Source organism: Schistocerca cancellata, chromosome 11 (assembly GCF_023864275.1).
Source record: "Schistocerca cancellata isolate TAMUIC-IGC-003103 chromosome 11, iqSchCanc2.1, whole genome shotgun sequence".
Lineage (NCBI taxonomy): Eukaryota > Metazoa > Arthropoda > Insecta > Orthoptera > Acrididae > Schistocerca > Schistocerca cancellata.
In genome coordinates, this window is record NC_064636.1 from 76,037,654 (window position 1) to 76,056,532 (window position 18,879).

Consider the following 18,879-nt stretch of genomic DNA (forward strand, 5'->3'; position numbering starts at 1 on the left):
TAATGCAAGATCTTTTAATGTTTTACACGTACGGACATGCGGGCTTCCTGCGTCATCGTAGCTGCGCAGGCGCAGTGACGCCTGTTACCTGGCGCTCTCTGGCAACTGCTGAAACGAACCAATTTCTAACAGGTCACAGGAAAATACTGCGAATGATGGTTTGAAAAGTGTTACTTTCAAAGTAAATTTCCTTTTACGCAAGATGAACTATGTGCGAGAATGTACGATGAATTTCTTAGATCACAGAGCGTTTGACTCTCATTCAAAAATCAACTTTTTGAGGACGACCATATAGAAGAATTTCGAGCCCAGAAGATCGGATATTTACGTCGATATTAAAAATTTTACTGGCAAATTTGTGTGATGTATCTTAAAGTGTAACAAGCGCAAAAAGATCAGCATTATATGTGGAAGCTTAGCTTCTCTTGCAGCTTATTAATCTTTGAGACGAATATTATTTGTGAAAGCTTTGTTTTTCTTGTAGTCACACTATGTCTATTAATTTCCACCATTAACTTTTCTTTTTTGTGTGTTCGCGCTACTTAAGAGTGATCTTGCTATTGTTAACTACATCACGTGTCCTATGCTGTCATCAGCTGGCGAGATCACGTGACATGAGCTATGACTGGCTTACAAAAGCGCGTCGCAATCTCGATTTCATTGCTTCGGAAAGTAATAAGCAGTGTGTGGTGGAATTCGAATTTATACCTCCGTAACAAGGAAAAATGCAGCGTACATGTTGGTGCACATCAAAGATCTTTCCAAAACATGTTTTTTTCCCCCCTGGGTTTCGTTTGCTAAAGTGCCGGCAAATTCTACGTCTGTGTAGAAAACCATAAACAGTCTAAGGATTGACAAGTTTTACAGTGCCGAGGAAAAGTATACTGTCAGATAACACTGAAAAAGTGTATTTTCAACCCGGAGAAAGTGTATTTTCAACCGGGAAATCCGGGAAAAGTCCGGGAATCTTTTTTCCTTGTCGATGTATACACCCTGTTCTATGAAAAACAGGCCCATGAACTGATGGTTCACTATCCCACACCACACGCTTGCATTCCGTGGATGCTGATGTTCCACCTAACAAAGCCAGTGGGGACTGTCAAAGACCGATAGTGCATGTCTCGGCAGTTTACCTGGCCATAATTGCTAAATGTGGTTTCATCACTAAACAAGATGCATGATGCATCTGGGGTATACTGTCTTAATGCCCATGTGCAGAAGTTAAGATGATTCCTGTGATAAGGATGGAACGTATGTCAATGAAGAATGTGTAGGACACTAGCTCGACTCAGAATGTGTAGGACACTAGCTCGACTCATGCCCCTTCCTCCTGTGATTGCGCGGGAGCTAATCTGCGGATCAACTGCAACAGTAGCAAGAACAATAATTTTGTCGTCACTTGTTTCCTTCTGTTATGTTGTCTAGGTGTTTACGGTGCCACTTTCACGTAACTGGTTGAAGAGGTTATTAAATAATTGTTGTTATGGTTGACATCTATTGGGATATCTTGCTGCATACACCATACAAGAATGAACTGTATTCTTCCTACACTCTCCATATCTCGTGAGTATGTCAGCTTTTTCTGCATTGGTAAATCCCATCAGCTACTCGTGACCAACTGCTTGGACTGACTAACAAGTCGCAGTGAACTTAAGGAAAACGCAAGCACACTGTAGGCAAACACAACATCGTATCTACCAACTGCACAGGTTGAATGGCACAAACAAGTGTCAGCATGGAAACTTTTCAAAATACGAATACTCGTAAATGACTCGCAGTAGAATTGTGCAACAAACACCACTGGCATTGTAATTTACCCTACTTTTAGTTTGTTAATGTCAATAGGCATTGTTCCATTAACAAAACTGTGTCTTTGCACATAAATGCACTTTCTAAGTATTATTACAATCTGTTGACTGGCTTACGACATGAACCCATGACTACCAGTCCATTTTGTGAAAACCAAACGTCAGTAGCTCTTTCCATTTCCGCAATATTTGTGGTGCAAGTTTTAGGTAATTCATCCTGTGTAATTTATTGACAGTTATTTTCATTGTGATATGTGACGGGCTAGAATAGGACTTTTGTAGTTGATAATGCTCAGCCGACCTGTTCGTGACAGTGATACCCCAAAATGTATCACGCTTTGTCAACTGTGTGACATATACGTTTTCGGACAGGTGAACAATTTGATTGTATGACTGCAAAATCATGTTACATCACAGCAGAGCAAAGAATTACAAAATTAGATTGATCGGTATTTGTGACTTGAATCAGGTATGTTTTAAACAAACAATATGTCAGTGCAAAGGTGTGTGTTGCGCACAGTGCGAGAAATGTAACAGTAAAAAATACGAACAAGAATAACACGGGCCATCAGTTTGTTAGTCCAGTACCCTGGCTACTCGATGACTGTCGTTGCTCTGCTAGACGCCTAAAATGACGGGCACCCCAGTAACAGCATGGAAACACAAAAACATTAATAATTCGAACATTGTTAACTTTGGGTCCCATATTACATTAATAAAAAAATATTTGTTTTTAGATGATATTTCAATATATGGCATTGAAAATATGATTTCCTGCCATCAACTTAGACCTTGATTTTTTTTCAAAAACTAGGGAGTGTCTAGCAAAAAGACGAAATATGTGCCCCTTTATTTGCAAAATAGAACGTTTTTGCAAAACTTGATCAAAATCGATGACCCAAATGTTGTACCATACAACTGGCCCCTTTTTTAATTTTATTTATTTTTTAATTTTTGTTTGTTGTTCTTTCTTTTTTTATTATTTGACGTTTGATCATTGAACAGTCATCCATCAGATTTACTAATTATCTTTCTTAATGGTTATTCTACTATACACTTTGTGAATAATTGTTCATAAAAATATTTAGGGTGTGAAAAAATCATTGATACATGTCACCACTGTAACCTACTCGTAAAGTAATTATACTACAATAATAAAATAAAAAAAGAAAACATTAACTAGCATAAATCCACACATCATGTACACAGTGTGTCTAGATTGTGAGGTCACATGTTTCTGAGTGTTCGAACATAACATTTAAAACTGCTGCACATTTTTTTGGTTTGACAGCACTGCGGCTGATGTTGGAAGAGGAATCTTTGTATTAACCAGTGCACTGATAAAGGATTTTTGCTATCTTGTATCAAGTACCCCAGAACAGTAGATGATTCACGTCTCCTCCTTCATTCACATAAATCACATAATTGAGATTCCTTCAGTCCTATTCGGAGTAGGTGAGTTGGGACTTTGGTACAATTGGAAGTGCCTGTGCGTAATTGTTGTTATGAATCGTATGGTCCTATTCTAATCAGGAAACCGATGGGATGACGCTATTTTAGGTTGCAGCTGGCCAGTTGTATTCTTGGTTAGGAAGTCTCTCGTTTAGGATTTCACCTACGTGCATTGCTCACTTCGCTAAGCTCCCTACCGTGAAACGTCCCGTTGCCAGCCTCGTGATGCTATTTGAGGAGCTACTTGAGTGAGAAGTAGTGGGTACAAGGTATGAGAAGCTGACAACAGCTGGGAGAGTGGTGTGCTGACTCCATTCCCCTCTGTACCGCATTTAAGCAGTGCCGTAATACAGAGGATGACGCGACCTCCAGTCAGTACTGAATGGCTAAACAGGGCGCTAGAGGGAGCTTTAGATATCCACTGACGAAATTTGTCATAATTAATCCATCACAGAAGAATAGTAGTGTCCTCAGCCGAAACACCAGAAGGGAAAACTGCACATTAACAAAACTGTTAGTAGGTAATGCAGGAGTTCAGAAAGCAGGCAGTCTGTGATCATTTGCCCAGTTACATAAAATGTCTGGCAGATTGAAAATACGAGGAGTGTTCAGTAAGTAATGCAACAAAGTTATTTTCTCAGACAATTTTGGTTGAAAAAATATGGAATTTGTTGTAGGACATTGTGGAATATTCCAGCTGCAGCCTTATATTTGCACGAAGTTCAGACAGGTGGCAGTGCTATACGTTGCCTTCGAATTGGCGTCTGTAACGGAGGTGCATTCGGAGCAGAGATCTGTCACATGGCAGGTAACCAGAGCTTTTCTGATATATGTTGGCAGTTGTGGAATATTTACAGGGACCTCAGAATGGAGAAGGGGAAAAAAAAAAAAAAAACACACACACACACACACACACACACACACACACACACACACACACACACACACACACACACACACAGTGAGTTGTCGGGTGAGGTGTCTGTTGACGGAGGATCAGCTGTGCACAATAGCTTGTCTGTGACTATTCTTTTGTGAAGCATCATCACAGGTAATGAAATGTGGGTTCACGACTTTCATCTGGAAACAAAATTGCGATGCTTGGAGTTTCGCCACAGAACCTCTCCTCGTAAGAAAAAGTTCTGAGTCGCACCCTGAGGTGGTATATAGTCGTGGCATCGGTCTTCTGAGAGTCTGAAAAGGGATTATTCTGTTTAATGTCCTCCCTCGTGGTTTAACAATCTGCTCCGAAGTGTATTGTGCTACCCTCAGGAAACTGAAGAAGCAGCTTCAGTGTGTTTGTCGCCACAAAAATGCAAATGAACTCCTTTTCCATGAGAGTGCAATGCATTACCCAAGTCTATTTACCTGAGAGGAGCCCGAAGAACCTCTTCCTCATCCACCCTACAGCGTGGAGCTCGCACTTTCCGACCTGTCAGGCCCGATGAAGGAACGCACTCTACGAGAAGCAGTATGTGGACTGTGGGGAGTTATTGATGCAGCAAGACGTCTGCTCTGATATCGACCAGAAGGGTGGTATCATGTGGACGTACAGGCCTTCCCAGTGAGGTGGCATAAGACTGTCACATAGAACAGAGATTATTTTGAAAAGCAGGGTTTTGTAGCCAAAAGAGTGGGGAATAATATGGTGTGTTGGAATCGTGAATAAAACCAGCCAGCCATCAGAAAAAATGTGTTCTATTACTTATTGAACATCTCTCCTGTAATTTGAAATCATTTTGTGGGCAACTTCTCCTCTTGTGTAAACACCACTGGCTCGCATGTTTTAGTAAAACAAATATCGTATTTACTCGAATCTAACCCGCACTTTTTTCCCAGTTTTTGTAATCCACTTGCGGCTTACAATCGAGTGCAAAATAAGCGGAAGTTCTAAAAAATGTTGGTAGGTGCCGCCACAACTAACTTCTGCCGTCGAATATATATGTAGCACTACACAGGCATGCTTTTCAGGCACAAAGATAAATACTGGCGCCAAAAACTCTGTGTCAGTAAATAAATTAAAAGAAAAGGTAGAAGAATGTAAACATTATGCCGTGTATTCTTTCGTGTTTGCTGCTATCTCATTTAAATCCTGTCTGCTTAATAAACTACAAAACTAGAGTGAGACAACAGCAAACACGGAAGAATATACATATCGTGTCATGTTTATATTCGTATTATTCTTATGCTGAATAGTGATACAGTCAGAAATTAAGCACGACAACTGACTAGATTTTTAAATCTAAGATGACTCTAATTTCTGTGCAGAATGTAATGTACTAAAGAGGCATCAGCAAAGATTTCCAAACGGAGAAACATTTTTGCTAAACTTTTGTTCAGAACATCTTCCATCATACGCAGTCTATTATTTGGTTCTTGTTGATCATTATCGAAGAAAGCAGCAGTGTAAGTAACAACAAATAGCAGTCTGTCGCCATTGTTTCGCTAATGAGACAATTCCTCTCTTTTTTTAATTGTAAGCTGCGGTAGCGCGCGCGAAAGCAAGCCATGCCGCGAGCGGTAACAGGTCGTAAATACTCATCATCAGAATGCGACAAACAATGCATTTTCAGTTTAGAGTGACATAAACACCTATAACAAAGAGAACAGCACTTACCATATCAAAGTAAAAAAAGCAGTTGATTCAAACCAGACAAAGCACATGAAAAGGGAAAGGTACCCGTACAAATTAGGACAGAGTGTTTGACACATAGCAGTGACTACTTGGTAAAGCTTAACTGTTAAGCTTATGACTCGAACCAAACTACTGTAGCTGTATCTTCATGCATTCGATCTAAATTGTGTCTCGTGTTACAATGGACCAACTTTGTTTCGATTTGGAGGTGCGGTCTAAAACTTTTCTCTCCCCTTGAATTTCGAGTCTCGAATTTCAGGTGCGGCTTAGATTGGAGTGCGGCTTAGATTTGAGTTAATACGGTATTTAGCTTGTAGTTAAATTTGTGAGAGCTCCTGGCCGTGGATTTAAATTATAAAATAAAATTTGCCAAATCCTTCAGAAAGTGGACCTTCATCGAGAAGGGATAAATATGCGGTAAAAGAAAAGGCGATTTATATCAAAATAAATGTCAGAGGACTAATTCGAGTAGTAAAGGGAACAGAAATCAGTCACAAATTATCTTCATTGCATACCTAGATTTTGATCACTGTGTGGCCACCATCACTGCAATAAATGTAAGTTAAAACGTGGACTACTCAAGGCAGATGATTTCTATGCTCATCTGAAGGTAGTTTGTGGTAGAATACCCATATATGACTCCAAAATAGACCTTGACGACTGTTATGCCAAACTCGGCAAAGAAGAGGTTTTCAGAAGCACATTTGATAAGGAAAGTCTGCAGGATGAAAGTAGTAATAATGGTATGAGGGTTGCCCAGTTTGCTTCTGTGAATAGATTAAAGGCAGTAAGTACCTGTTTCCCAAGGAAAAATATCTACAAAGGGACCTGGGAAATACCAAGAATAAATGAACAAACCAAATAGAACATATACTGGTATCGAAGAGGGCATCTGATGTGAAAAATTTGTGCACTTTCAGAGGAGCTGATTCAGATTCTGACAATTATCTAGTTTGAACCAAACTGTGGGAGAAACTTACTATGACTGTCAAAGGAAATACAGGGTGACACACAGGAGATGACGGTTTTGAACTGCGTAGTACTGAGGGCGCGGTGGTGGGAGGTGGTCGTGGTGGGGATAGTTCTGATCCACACGAGACGCCATTTCATTTACTCAGTTACTACGGAGCAGTGGGACTTGCAACGTCGAGTGTTTGTCTGTGATAGTTTTGTGAAAAGATGTGAGTCTATCATTGCTACCCAGCGATTGTTTCGTGCGCGGTTTAATGTCGGTCGATATGGTCCAACAACTTAAGGAAACTGATTTTGCAGTACGAGAAGACTTCGCTTACAGAATGCAAGTGATTTTGGCATTGAATGAAAATGAAATTTTATTGATGAACGATGAAGCTCATTTTCATTTAAACGGGACCGTGAATAAGCAAAACCTACGTTACTGGGCTCCAGAGCATCCACACATTATCCACCGGCGTCCTCTTCACTCAGAAAAAGTAACAGTCTGGTGTGCTTTTGGCTCTGTTGGCATTATTGGACTCTCTCTCTCTCTCTCTCTCTCTCTCTCTCTCTCTCTCTCTCTCTCTCTGTCTCTCTTTAAAAAAAAAAAAAAGAGAACGGGGCCACAGTTACTGTTAATTCGGTTCGTTACATTCGTATGCTTGAAACATTCTTGAAACCAGAAATAAGAAGACAACAAATCCCTTTAAAACGCATTTGGTTCCAGCAGGATGGGGCAACATCGCACACCGCGAACACTTCAATGACATTTCTTACACGCACGTTTCCTGCCCGCATTATCTCAATGTTCCTTGGCCTCCCGACTTGTCAGTATGTGGCCTTTTTCTGTAGGGGTACCTTAAGAACTGTGTCTATAACCACAAACCACGAAATTTAGTCGAGTTGAAGAATGCAGTCATTCAAGAAATTGCTGCCATCCCTGCAGAGATTTTAGTCCGTGTGATGGAGGATTTTGAGGGGAGACTAGAGTCCTTCATTCGAAATGACGGATATCACCTTGACGACATTATTTTTCACAAATAACTTTGTTAACTAAAATGGCAAATAATGAGCTTTGATTTTGTGTAAATAAACATGCATTAATTTTAAAGTTGGCTGAGTACTATTTCATTAAAAACCGTCCGTCTCCCGTGTGTCACCCTGAAGTTCCAGTGTAAAGAAATGGAATGTAGAACAACTGAAAGAGTGTCAGAACAGATTGAGACAGGAGCTGCAAACAAAAGATTGGGAAGACCATATAGGCAAAGAATGGAACTCAATTAAAAATGCCATTCTGACAACAGCACATGAAATACTGAGGGAAAGAAGGAGACTAATACATGAAGACAGGTATGATGAATGGAGACAGGTGGTGAAAAGAAAAAGGAAGCAAGACTGAAGTGCTTACAGCAAAATACAAGATCAAATCAGGCATTATATAATGGAAAGAGAATAGAGGCAGCAAGGGTATGTAGGGAAAAAAGTGGAAGCCAAAAGGAGAAAGGTAGAGGAGATAGAAGAGCACTATCAAGGAATGAGAGCAGAAAGTTTTGTAATAAAATTATAGAAGCAACTCAAGAATATAGATGGCAAATAACAGCATGTAAGGGAAAGAGGAGGATTTGTTGACAGATAAACAAGATGATTTTGATAGATATATAGAATACTTTTCGACAATCCTAGCAGAAATGTGCAGCTACTCTACTAAACTGCAGATCCAGTGATAAAAGGACCCACATTAGAGGAGTTACAGGACACAGTGCAGTATCTAAAAAAACTGCAAAGCACCAGAAACTGATGGAATAACACCAGAACTGTTAAAAATGGTGAATTGGTCTCTATAAGCAAAACAACATATTGAATTTAATTGATGAAAGGAGAAAATATAAAAATGCAGTAAATAAAGCAGGCAAAAAGGAATACAATCATCACAAAAATGAGATTGACAGGAAATGCAAAATGGCTAAGCAGGCATGGCTAGAGGACAAATGTAAGGATGTAGAGGCTTATCTCACTAGGGGTAAGATAGATACTGTGTACAGGAAAATTAAAGAGACCTTTGGAGAAAAGAGAACGACTTGTATGAATATCAAGAGCTCAGATGGAAACCCAGTTCTAAGCAAAGAAGGGAAAGCAGAAAGGTGGAAGGAGTACATAAAGGGTCTATACAAGGGCGATGTACATGAGGGCAATGTTATAGAAATGGAAGAGGATGTAGATGAAGATGAAATGGGAGATATGATACTGTGTGAAGAGTTTGACAGAGCACTGCAAGACCTAAGTTGAAACAAGGCCCCGGGAGTAGACAACATTAAATTAGAACTACTGACAGCCTTAGGAGAGCCGGTCCTGACAAAACTCTACCATCTGGTGAGCAAAATTTATGAGACAGGCCAAATACCCTCAGACTTCAAGAAGAATATAATAATTCCAATCCCAAAGAAAGCAGGCATTGACAGATGTGAAAATTACCGAACTATCAGTTTAATAAGTCACGAATGGAAAAACTGGTAGAAGCCGACCTCGGGGAAGATCAGTTTGGATTCCATAGAAATATGGGAACACATGAGGCCATACTGACACTAGGACTTATCTTAGAAAATAGATTAAGGAAAGGCAAGCCTACGTGTCTAGCATTTGTAGACTTGGAGAAAGCTTTTGACAATGTTGACTGGAATACTCTCTTTCAAATTCTGAAGGTGGCAGGGGTAAAATACAGGGAGTGAAAGGCTATTTACAATTTGTACAGAAACCAGATGGCAGTTGTAAGAGTCGAGGGACATGAAAGGGAAGCAGTGGTTGGGAAGAGAGTGAGACAGGGTTGTCGCTTCTCCCCGATGTTATTCAATCTGTATATTGAGCAAGCAGTAGGAAACGAAAGAAAAATTTGTAGTAGGTATTAAAATCCATGGAGAAGAAATAAAAATTTTGAGGTTCGCTGATGACACTGTAATTCTGTCAGAGACAGCAAAGGACTTGGAAGAGCAGCTGAACAGATTGGACAATATCTTGAAAGGAGGATATAAGATGAACATCAACAAAAGCAAAATGAGAATAATGGAATGTAGTCGAATTAAATCGGGTGATGCTGCAGGAATTAGATTAGGAAACGAGACGCTTAAAGTAGTAAATGAGTTTTGCTATTTTGGGAGCAAAATAACAGATGATGGTCGAAGTAGAGAGGATATAAAATGTAGACTGGCAATGGCAAGGAAAGCGTTTCTGAAGAAGAGGAATTTGTTAACATCGAGTATAAATTTAAGTGTCAGGAAGTTGTTTCTGAAAGTATTTGTATGGAGTGTAGCCATGTATGGAAGTGAAACATGGACGATAAATAGTTTGGACAAGAAGAGAAAAGAAGCTTTCAAAATGTCGTGCTACAGAAGAATGCTGAAAATTAGATGGGTAGTTCACATAACTAATGAGGAGGTATTGAATAGGATTGGGGAGAAGAGAAGTTTGTGGCACAACTTGACTAGAAGAATGGATCGGTTGGTAGGACATTTTCTGGGGCATGAAGGGGTCACCAATTTAGCATTGGAGGGCAGCGTGGAGGGTAAAAATCGTAGAGGGAGACCAAGAGATGACTACACTAAGCAGATTCAGAAGGATGTAGGTTGCAGTAGGTACTGGGAGATGAAGAAGCTTGCACAGGATAGAGTAGCATGGAGAGCTGCATCAAACCAGTCTCAGGACTGAAGACAACACAACAACAATCAAAACAACAAACTTAAAAAACTGATATGGAATCTGGGAAGAATCCCAGAAATTTTTCTAATCCATAAGAAATTCTTTGAATTACTGTGCTGAATGTAACCTGTAAGATACTTTCTAGTATTGTTTACAACAGGCTAGTTCCATATGCAGAAGAGATTATGGAGAATATCAGTGTGGATTTCAGTCTCATGGGTCAACAACAGATCAGATATTTGTACTAAGGCAAATGAGCGTAGTATTGAGCTTTACAATCTCTTTGTAGATTTCAAACAGGCCTTCGATAGTCTTGATAGGGCAGAAATGCAAAATGATTTGCTACTGCTTGGTATACCATCTAAGTATGTTTCACTTATCCAAGCAACATTGGCTGGTGCCAAGTCTGCAGTGCGAGTGGATGGAGAAGCCAGTAAATGGTTTATCATTAGTAAAGGAGACAGACAAGGTAATACCCTTTTCACACTGCTTTTTAATCTGACTCTTGAATAGTCATTCAAAACCTTCAAATACCTGGTTACACACACACACACACACACACACACACACACACACACACACACACACACACACACACACACAGAGTCAGCCACGACACACTATGTGATCAAAACTATCCAGACGCCTGGCTGAAAATGACTCAAAAGTTCGCGGCGCTCTCCGTCGGTAGTGCTGGAATTCAGTATGGTGTTGGCCCACCTGTAGCCTTGGTGGCAGCTACCACTCTTGCAGGCATACTTTCAATGTTTCAAGTTTCTTGAGGAATGGCAGCCCATTCTTCACAGAGTGCTGCACTGGGGAGAGGTATCGATGTCTGCTGGTGAGGCCTGGCACGAAGTCGGCATTCCAAAACATCCCAAAGGTGTTCTATAGGATTCGGTCAGGACTTGGTGCAGGCCAATCCATTATAGGGATGTTATTGACATGTAACCATTCTGCCACAGGCCTTGCATTATGAAGAGATGCTTGATCGTGTTGAAAGATGCAGTCACCATCCCTGAATTAGTCTTCAACAGTGGGAAGCAAGAAGGTGCTTAAAACATCAATGTAGGCCTGTGCTGTGATGTTGTTTTTGTTGTGGTCTTCAGTCCTGAGACTGGTTTGATGCAGCTCTCCATGCTACTCTATCCTGTGCAAGCTTCTTCATATCCCAGTACCTACTGCAACTTACATCCTTTTCTGAATCTGTTTAGTGTATTCATCTCTTGGTGTGCTGTGATAGTGCCATGCAAAACAAGGGGTGCAAGCCCCCTCCATGAAAAACATGACTGCACCGTAGCACCACTGCCTCCGAATTTTACTGTTGGTATTACACACAGACTGGCAGATGACGTTCAGTGGTCGTTCGCCATACCCACACCCTGCCATCGGATCGCCACATTGTGTACCGTGATTCATCATTCCACACAACATTTTTCCACTGTTCAGCTGTCCAATGTTTACACTCCGTACACCAAGCGAGGTGTCGTTGGCATTTACTGGCATGATATGTGGCTTATGAGCAGCCGCTCAACCATGAAATCCAAGTTTTCTCACCTCTCACCTAATTGTCATAGTACTTGCAGTGGATCCTGATGCAGTTTGGAATTCCTGTGTGACAAGACTGGATAGTTACACATTACGACCCTCTTCAACTGTCAGCGATCTCTTGTCAGTCAACAGGCTTGGTTGGCCTGTACACTTTTGTGCTGTACACGTCCCTTCACGTTTCCACTTCACTATCACATCGGAAACAGTGGACCTAGGGATGTTTAGCAGTGTGGAAATCTCTCGCGCAGACGTATGACACAAGTGACACCCAATCACTTGACCGCATTCAAAGTCCGTGAGTTCCACAGAGCGCCCGATTATGCTCTCTCACAATGACTAATGACTACTGAGGTCGCTGATATGGAGTACCTGGCAGCAAAATGCACCTAATATGAAAAATGTATGTTTTTGGGGGTGTCTGGATACTTTTGATCACTTAGTGTATGTATGTGCCTGTGCTGATAATGGAGCAGTTATTATCAGAAGAAGAGCTTCACTAGAGAGAATAATATGTGAGCTGAAAGAAGTCTCACTATCTAGGGAAAATGGAAAGAAGACTAAATACATGAATCTTACCAATTTGAGAAATAACAACTTGAATAAACTATCAGCAGCTGGTTTCAATTTTAAAAAAATGTGCAGAACTTTGATTATTGGGGATCTAATGTTAGTAGGACAAATTCCATGCCAACTAAAATAAAACAACACATTCTGTGGCAATAGATGCTTCTGTGTGTTTAAGAAACTTTTGGCCTCTGAAACTTCAAATTTATAAGGTCATGATCAGGCCAGTTGTAATCTGTGAATCTGATACATGAACACCTGAAAGCTTATGAGCAGCAGCTCAGGATATTTGAATGCAGGATTCTGTGCAAGATCTATGGGACAGTTCAGGATAACATTGTTTTCTGGATATCTAGAACGAACACGGAGCTGGATTGCCTCATACAAGGAGCTGATGTTGTATGAACAATAAATAATAGGAGAATAGCCTAACTTGGACCCGTCCTCAGGATGGATGCTGGACAAACAAGTAGGAGGCTTTTGAATGTAGGCCAACTGGAAGAAGACAGAGAGAAAGGCCATGAAAGCGGTGTATAAATGATGTGGAAGCGGATATTAACCTCTCAGAGTTAGGGGATGGTAGAGAACTCCATTAGAGTGGGCAGAATGAAGGAAAATTGTTGAAGAGGCTAAGACAGATGCAGGGTTGTAATATTTGAGCGGAATAATATAAGCACATAGTCCCAACTGGACTCATCACGTCAGGTGTGGTGTTTCGAGAGTTTGTAACAATGGAAAATTGTACTGAAATGCAGGAGGATCTGCAACGAATTGACGCATGGTGCAGGGAATGGCAATTGAATCTCAATGTAGACAAGTGTAATGCGCTGCGAATACATAGAAAGAAAGATCCCTTATCATTTAGCTACAAGATAGCAGGTCAGCAACTGGAAGCAGTTAATTCCATAAATTATCTGGGAGTACGCATTAGGAGTGATTTAAAATGGAATGATCATATAAAGTTGATCGTCGGTAAAGCAGATGCCAGACTGAGATTCATTGGAAGAATCCTAAGGCAATGCAATCCGAAAACAAAGGAAGTAGGTTACGGTACACTTGTTTGCCCACTGCTTGAATACTGCTCAGCAGTGTGGGATCCGTACCAGATAGGGTTGATAGAAGAGAGAGAGAAGACCGAACGGAGAGCAGCGCGCTTCGTTACAGGATCATTTAGTAATTGCGAAAGCGTTACGGAAATGATAGATGAACTACAGTGGAAGACTCTGCAGGAGAGATGCTCAGTAGCTCGGTACGGGCTTTTGTTGAAGTTTCGAGAACATACCTTCACCGAGGAGTCGAGCAGTATATTGCTCCCTCCTACATATATCTCGCGAAGAGACCGTGAGGATAAAATCAGAGAGATTAGAGCCCACACAGAGGTATACCGACAATCTTCCTTTCCACAAACAATACGAGACTGGAATAGAGGGGAGAACCGATAGAGATACTCTAGGTACCCTCCGCCACACACCGTCAGGTGGCTTGCGGAGTATGGATGTAGATGTAGGGGTAGGGGTAGAGTTCACACTAGATATGAAATAAACATTGTTGCGACTGATTGCGGCATCCTTTACTACTCGAAATGAATAGTCGCTGGGCACAACTGTTTCCTTTCAGAATCAAATCTGATAAAAGACTAATTTATCATGTTTAGTAACTTTAAGTAACTTTGCTATCTAGTAATGCAGCTATGAACAAAAACAAATCATGGGATGGTAGCTTGTATGCTGGCTCCTTTCACATCATATTCAAGAAGTAGTACCTACAGTGTATAGCTTACGGAATGACTGTCTTCGTCTCCCCAATCTGATGTCCCATCTGTCTCGCCGCAGGTATGCGATCACCCACGACAGTGTGAAGTACAGCATTTGTGTGTGCTGCAACGTGACACCGCGGGACTTAAACGCCAGTGTGGAGGCGATACCAGTCTCTGGCAGCAAGAAGGCAACCGTATACGGACGGAGGAATTGCAGCCACCTAGCGCTAACTGGTAAGTATCGTAGTTCCCTGTTATGAATCTACATTGGGAGAGCTCCTACAGACAGGCTGTTTCAAAAACAAGTGTGTGTGTGTGTGTGTGTGTGTGTGTGTGTGTGTGTGTGTGTGTGTGTGTGTGTGTGTGTGTGGAGTGGGTGAGAAGTCCCCATATCCCCTAATATAAAATGCTAATTGATTTAATTTGTTTTAGCACAAGTACTTACTTACACATTGTGTGACTGGTATATCAGTATGTTTCCCATCATGCTGTAAACACATTTCCATATGCCTCCATGTTTTTCTTGACATATTTTGGAGCATGTCTGGTGTTATAGTGCGAAATACATCCTCGGCAGGATTGCGCAGTTCTTTCATTTGTAGCGTGACGATGGCAGGCACGTGTACTGTAATGACTTCCCGTGATGAGTTGTCAGATGTGATGGTATCAAGACTTCTTGATGGCCATTTCAAGGGAACTGGTGTTGTTGAACCACGACCTATCTGTCGTCCGGGAAAGTATACATTTAGGAACTGGCCCACTGCAAGAGTGTAGAGAAGAGGCACTCCGTCTTGCTGCAACCGTATGCGTTCTGTGAGGGAGGCCATTTTCCTCAGTCTGTGGTATTAACCACATTCATAAAACGTGTAGATAATTTGCATTATGAACGATCCCTTCAGAAAAGTACAGTCCGAGCAGATATTGTGATGTCATCACTCCCCATTTCATGACGTGATAGGAGTTCTTTTCTAACTCGACTGTGTAACGGGGGCTCTCTTTGGTCCAAATGACCATATTTCTAGGACGTGAGGTGCGATAAATGGCACATTCATCTGAAAACGTAACCTTGGCACACACTTGTCACTAAGTGCTACTCAATAGTGTACTATGACTGCTCACACTTGCCATGGCTACTGATTAAAAGTCAACTGCAACTGTGAAAACATGTTTACATGAATTCCAACAACTGGTAAGAAGTAACATTTGGTATTAAACGGGGGTTACGAGAGTGTGGGGATTTTATTCCCATGCTGTACATATATCAAAGAGTGAAAAGTGTTGGAGAGAGGCTTAACCGTGGCATTGTGTGTGTTGTGTATTGAACCGGGGACTTATAAATGACGGGGAGGCTTCACCCCGCTATAGCCCTCAGTGGTTCACAACCCCATAACAGGCCACAGCAGTCTACCCACCTCACTGCCACCCCACGCCGAACCCAGGGTTATTATGCGGTTCGGCCCACATTGGATACACACACACACACACACCGCCCCCCTCCGGGAACATCTCATACCAGAGGAGTGTAACCCCATTGTTTGCGTGGTAGGGTAATTGTGGTGTACGAGTATGTGGAGACAATGTTTGTGCAGCAATTGCCGACATAATGTAACTGAAGCAGAATAAGGGGAAGCAGCCCACAATTGCTGAGACAGATGGAAAACCGCCTTAAAAACCATTCACAGACTATCCGGCACATCGGACCTCGACACTAATTCGCCGGGTGGGTTTGTGGCGGGGACTGGCACGCCTTCCCACTCGGGAAGCCGCTTGTTAGACCACACTGCTAGCCGGGCGGGCTAACCAGTATACAATACCAGAAAAGATACTAAAGGTTATCACAGAGACTTACAATAACTAAAAATGCTGAATCACCCATGAGGGTAAAGTTATGGAGCCCTTGCCAGTTAAGTCTAAGAGTTTGATTCTTTATCTCCATCTATCTTTTTACTTGTACTGGACGAGGTTATGAGAAAAGTAGCAGAGGAGGAGGAGGAGAACAAGAAGAAAGGATACAATAAGGATGAACTGAGTGACTGGATGATCGTGTGTTTTTCAGAAACATCTACCACCTCTCGCAGAACCATATTGACACGGAAGGAAAGCTGCAGGACCTTGGACATGAAGCCAAGATTGTTGTATTGAAAGTGAATGTCACCAATACAAAGATTATGAAAAGACATACTCATTGATTAATCATAATTTCTTCAATTAACTTGTACTGCAGGTATAAAACAATTTTTGTCTTTACGTATACATCTTGGATCAAGTGTTTTGGGGTATCCATTCTTTTTCTTTATGCTCCATAACTGCTCCCTATCTACCACATCAAAAACTGTTACATAATCAACATTTTCTCCTCTCCAATATCTGTCTTAAGCTAAATATGTTATCTGTGCAAGATCTCCCCTTCCTGAACCCTAAATTTTTGAAACTAAAAGTGTACTGTGGCACCACTAGTAAGATGTCAGTTCACAGGAGTGCCAGTAACGGTCTCTCTGGGGGAGCAGCCTCAGTTATTCATTACCTAACTTTCAGCAAGCCAAGCTGTATAAAGGAGAAAATAGCGTCAAAATAAAACTTTAGTTGCAAAGAAATTGCACCATTTACAACAACAAAACACATTGCACACACAAACATCTGTTGATAGAAAAATATGTCAAAGGCTTTATGTCAAAGGCTTTAGGATGAAGACTGTGCAATACTTCATAACAACAAACTTCTTTTGATGAGCATGACTTCACAACTGTTAACATTTCTAATAGATCGTGGGAAAATATTGTGAATGGTGGTTTGAGAAGCATTTCCTTTTAGGCAAGGTGAATTATATTTTGTGAGAGAGAATGTGCAGTGGATTTCGTAAAACCACTTTTGACCTTTATTCATAACGTTAACACTTTTAGGACCAGTCATTTACACCATTATTTAAAATTTTACTGGTAAATTTGTGTTCAATATTCGTAAAGGGTAATGCACGCTAAAAAAGACTGAGCTTCAAGTTAATTTTACAAATTTATTTTAGTTCTTTCATGTATTACAAATTGTGCTCCAATGATGGCAAAAAGTATAATTACCCTTTAAAAAAAGTGAGAGGTGAGTTCTCGAGCAATATCACACATAATTCGGTTTTCTATTGAAAAGTCAAACTGTCATGGCATGCAAAGAGATGTGTTGCAATCAGAGCAATACCAGTTTGCTTCTTTTCTGCTTGTTTGGCCAGTGAAGTGAAGTGCCTCATCTTCTCCAAACCGTGACCCAAACGGCTCTAATGTTTGCTACTGCTTCTCTCGAAATAATTCTGTAACTAGACAACAGAAGGCAGCAAATGTATATAGATTTAAACCAATAACTTTCACGTTTGTGTGTTCGCGCTACTTAAGTGATGTTGCTTTTGGTTGACTACATCACGTATCCTGTGCTCTGAATATCTGCTGTCATTGGATGGTGAAATCACGTGACACGACCTGCGGTTGGCTGACAATAGAGCGCTGCACAGCTCCATCTCGATTTCAGTGCTTCAGAAACTACTGCGCTACATTTGGTGGAAACGGTATTTATACTTTTGAGATATTGAAATATGCAGTGTTCATGAAAGATCTTTCTAAAACACATTGTTTTTTGCTGGGTTTTGTCACCTCAAGTGCCGGAAGTTCTAAGTCAGTGTATAAAATCTGTACTATCCAAAGGATCGGTAAGTTTTATAGCTCCAAGAAAAAGTATCATTATCATCTTCATCATCATTTAAGACTGATTATGCCTTTCAGCGTTCAGTCTGGAGCATAGCCCCCCTTATACAGTTCCTCCATGATCCCCCATTCAGTGCTAACATTGGTGCCTCTTCTGATGTTAAACCTATTACTTCAAAATCATTCTTAACCGAATCCAGGTACCTTCTCCTCGGTCTGCCCCGACTCCTCCTACCCTCTACTGCTGAATCCACGAGTCGCTTGGGTAACCTTGCTTCTCCCATGCGTGTAACATGACCCCACCATCTAAGCCTGTTCGCCCTGACTGCTACATCTATAGAGTTCATTCCCAGTTTTTCTTTGATTTCCTCATTGTGGACACCCTCCTGCCATTGTTCCCATCTACTAGTACCTGCAATCATCCTAGCTACTTTCATATCCGTAACCTCAATCTTGTTGATAAGGTAACCTGAATCCACCCAGCTTTCGCTCCCATACAACAAAGTTGGTCGAAAGATTGAACGGTGCACAGATAACTTAGTCTTGGTACTGACTTCCTTCTTGCAGAAGAGAGTAGATCGTAGCTGAGCGCTCACTGCATTAGCTTTGCTACACCTCGCTTCCAGTTCTTTCACTATGTTGCCATCCTGTGAGAATATGCATCCTAAGTACTTGAAACCGTCCACCTGTTCTAACTTTGTTCCTCCTATTTGGCACTCAATCCGTTTATATTTCTTTCCCACTGACATTACTTTCGTTTTGGAGATGCTAATCTTCATACCATAG

General features: G+C 41.1%; 1 protein-coding gene across 1 annotated transcript in view; it reads left to right on the forward strand.

Annotated features, from left to right (window-relative positions):
- Nucleotides 1–18,879, forward strand: part of LOC126108781 (cation-dependent mannose-6-phosphate receptor-like) — a 124,289-nt gene that overhangs the window by 37,082 nt on the left and 68,328 nt on the right. The window contains exon 3 of the mRNA XM_049914132.1: nt 14,487–14,644. Within this exon, the coding sequence (XP_049770089.1) occupies nt 14,487–14,644 (158 nt within the window). The remainder of the gene's footprint in view (nt 1–14,486; nt 14,645–18,879) is intronic.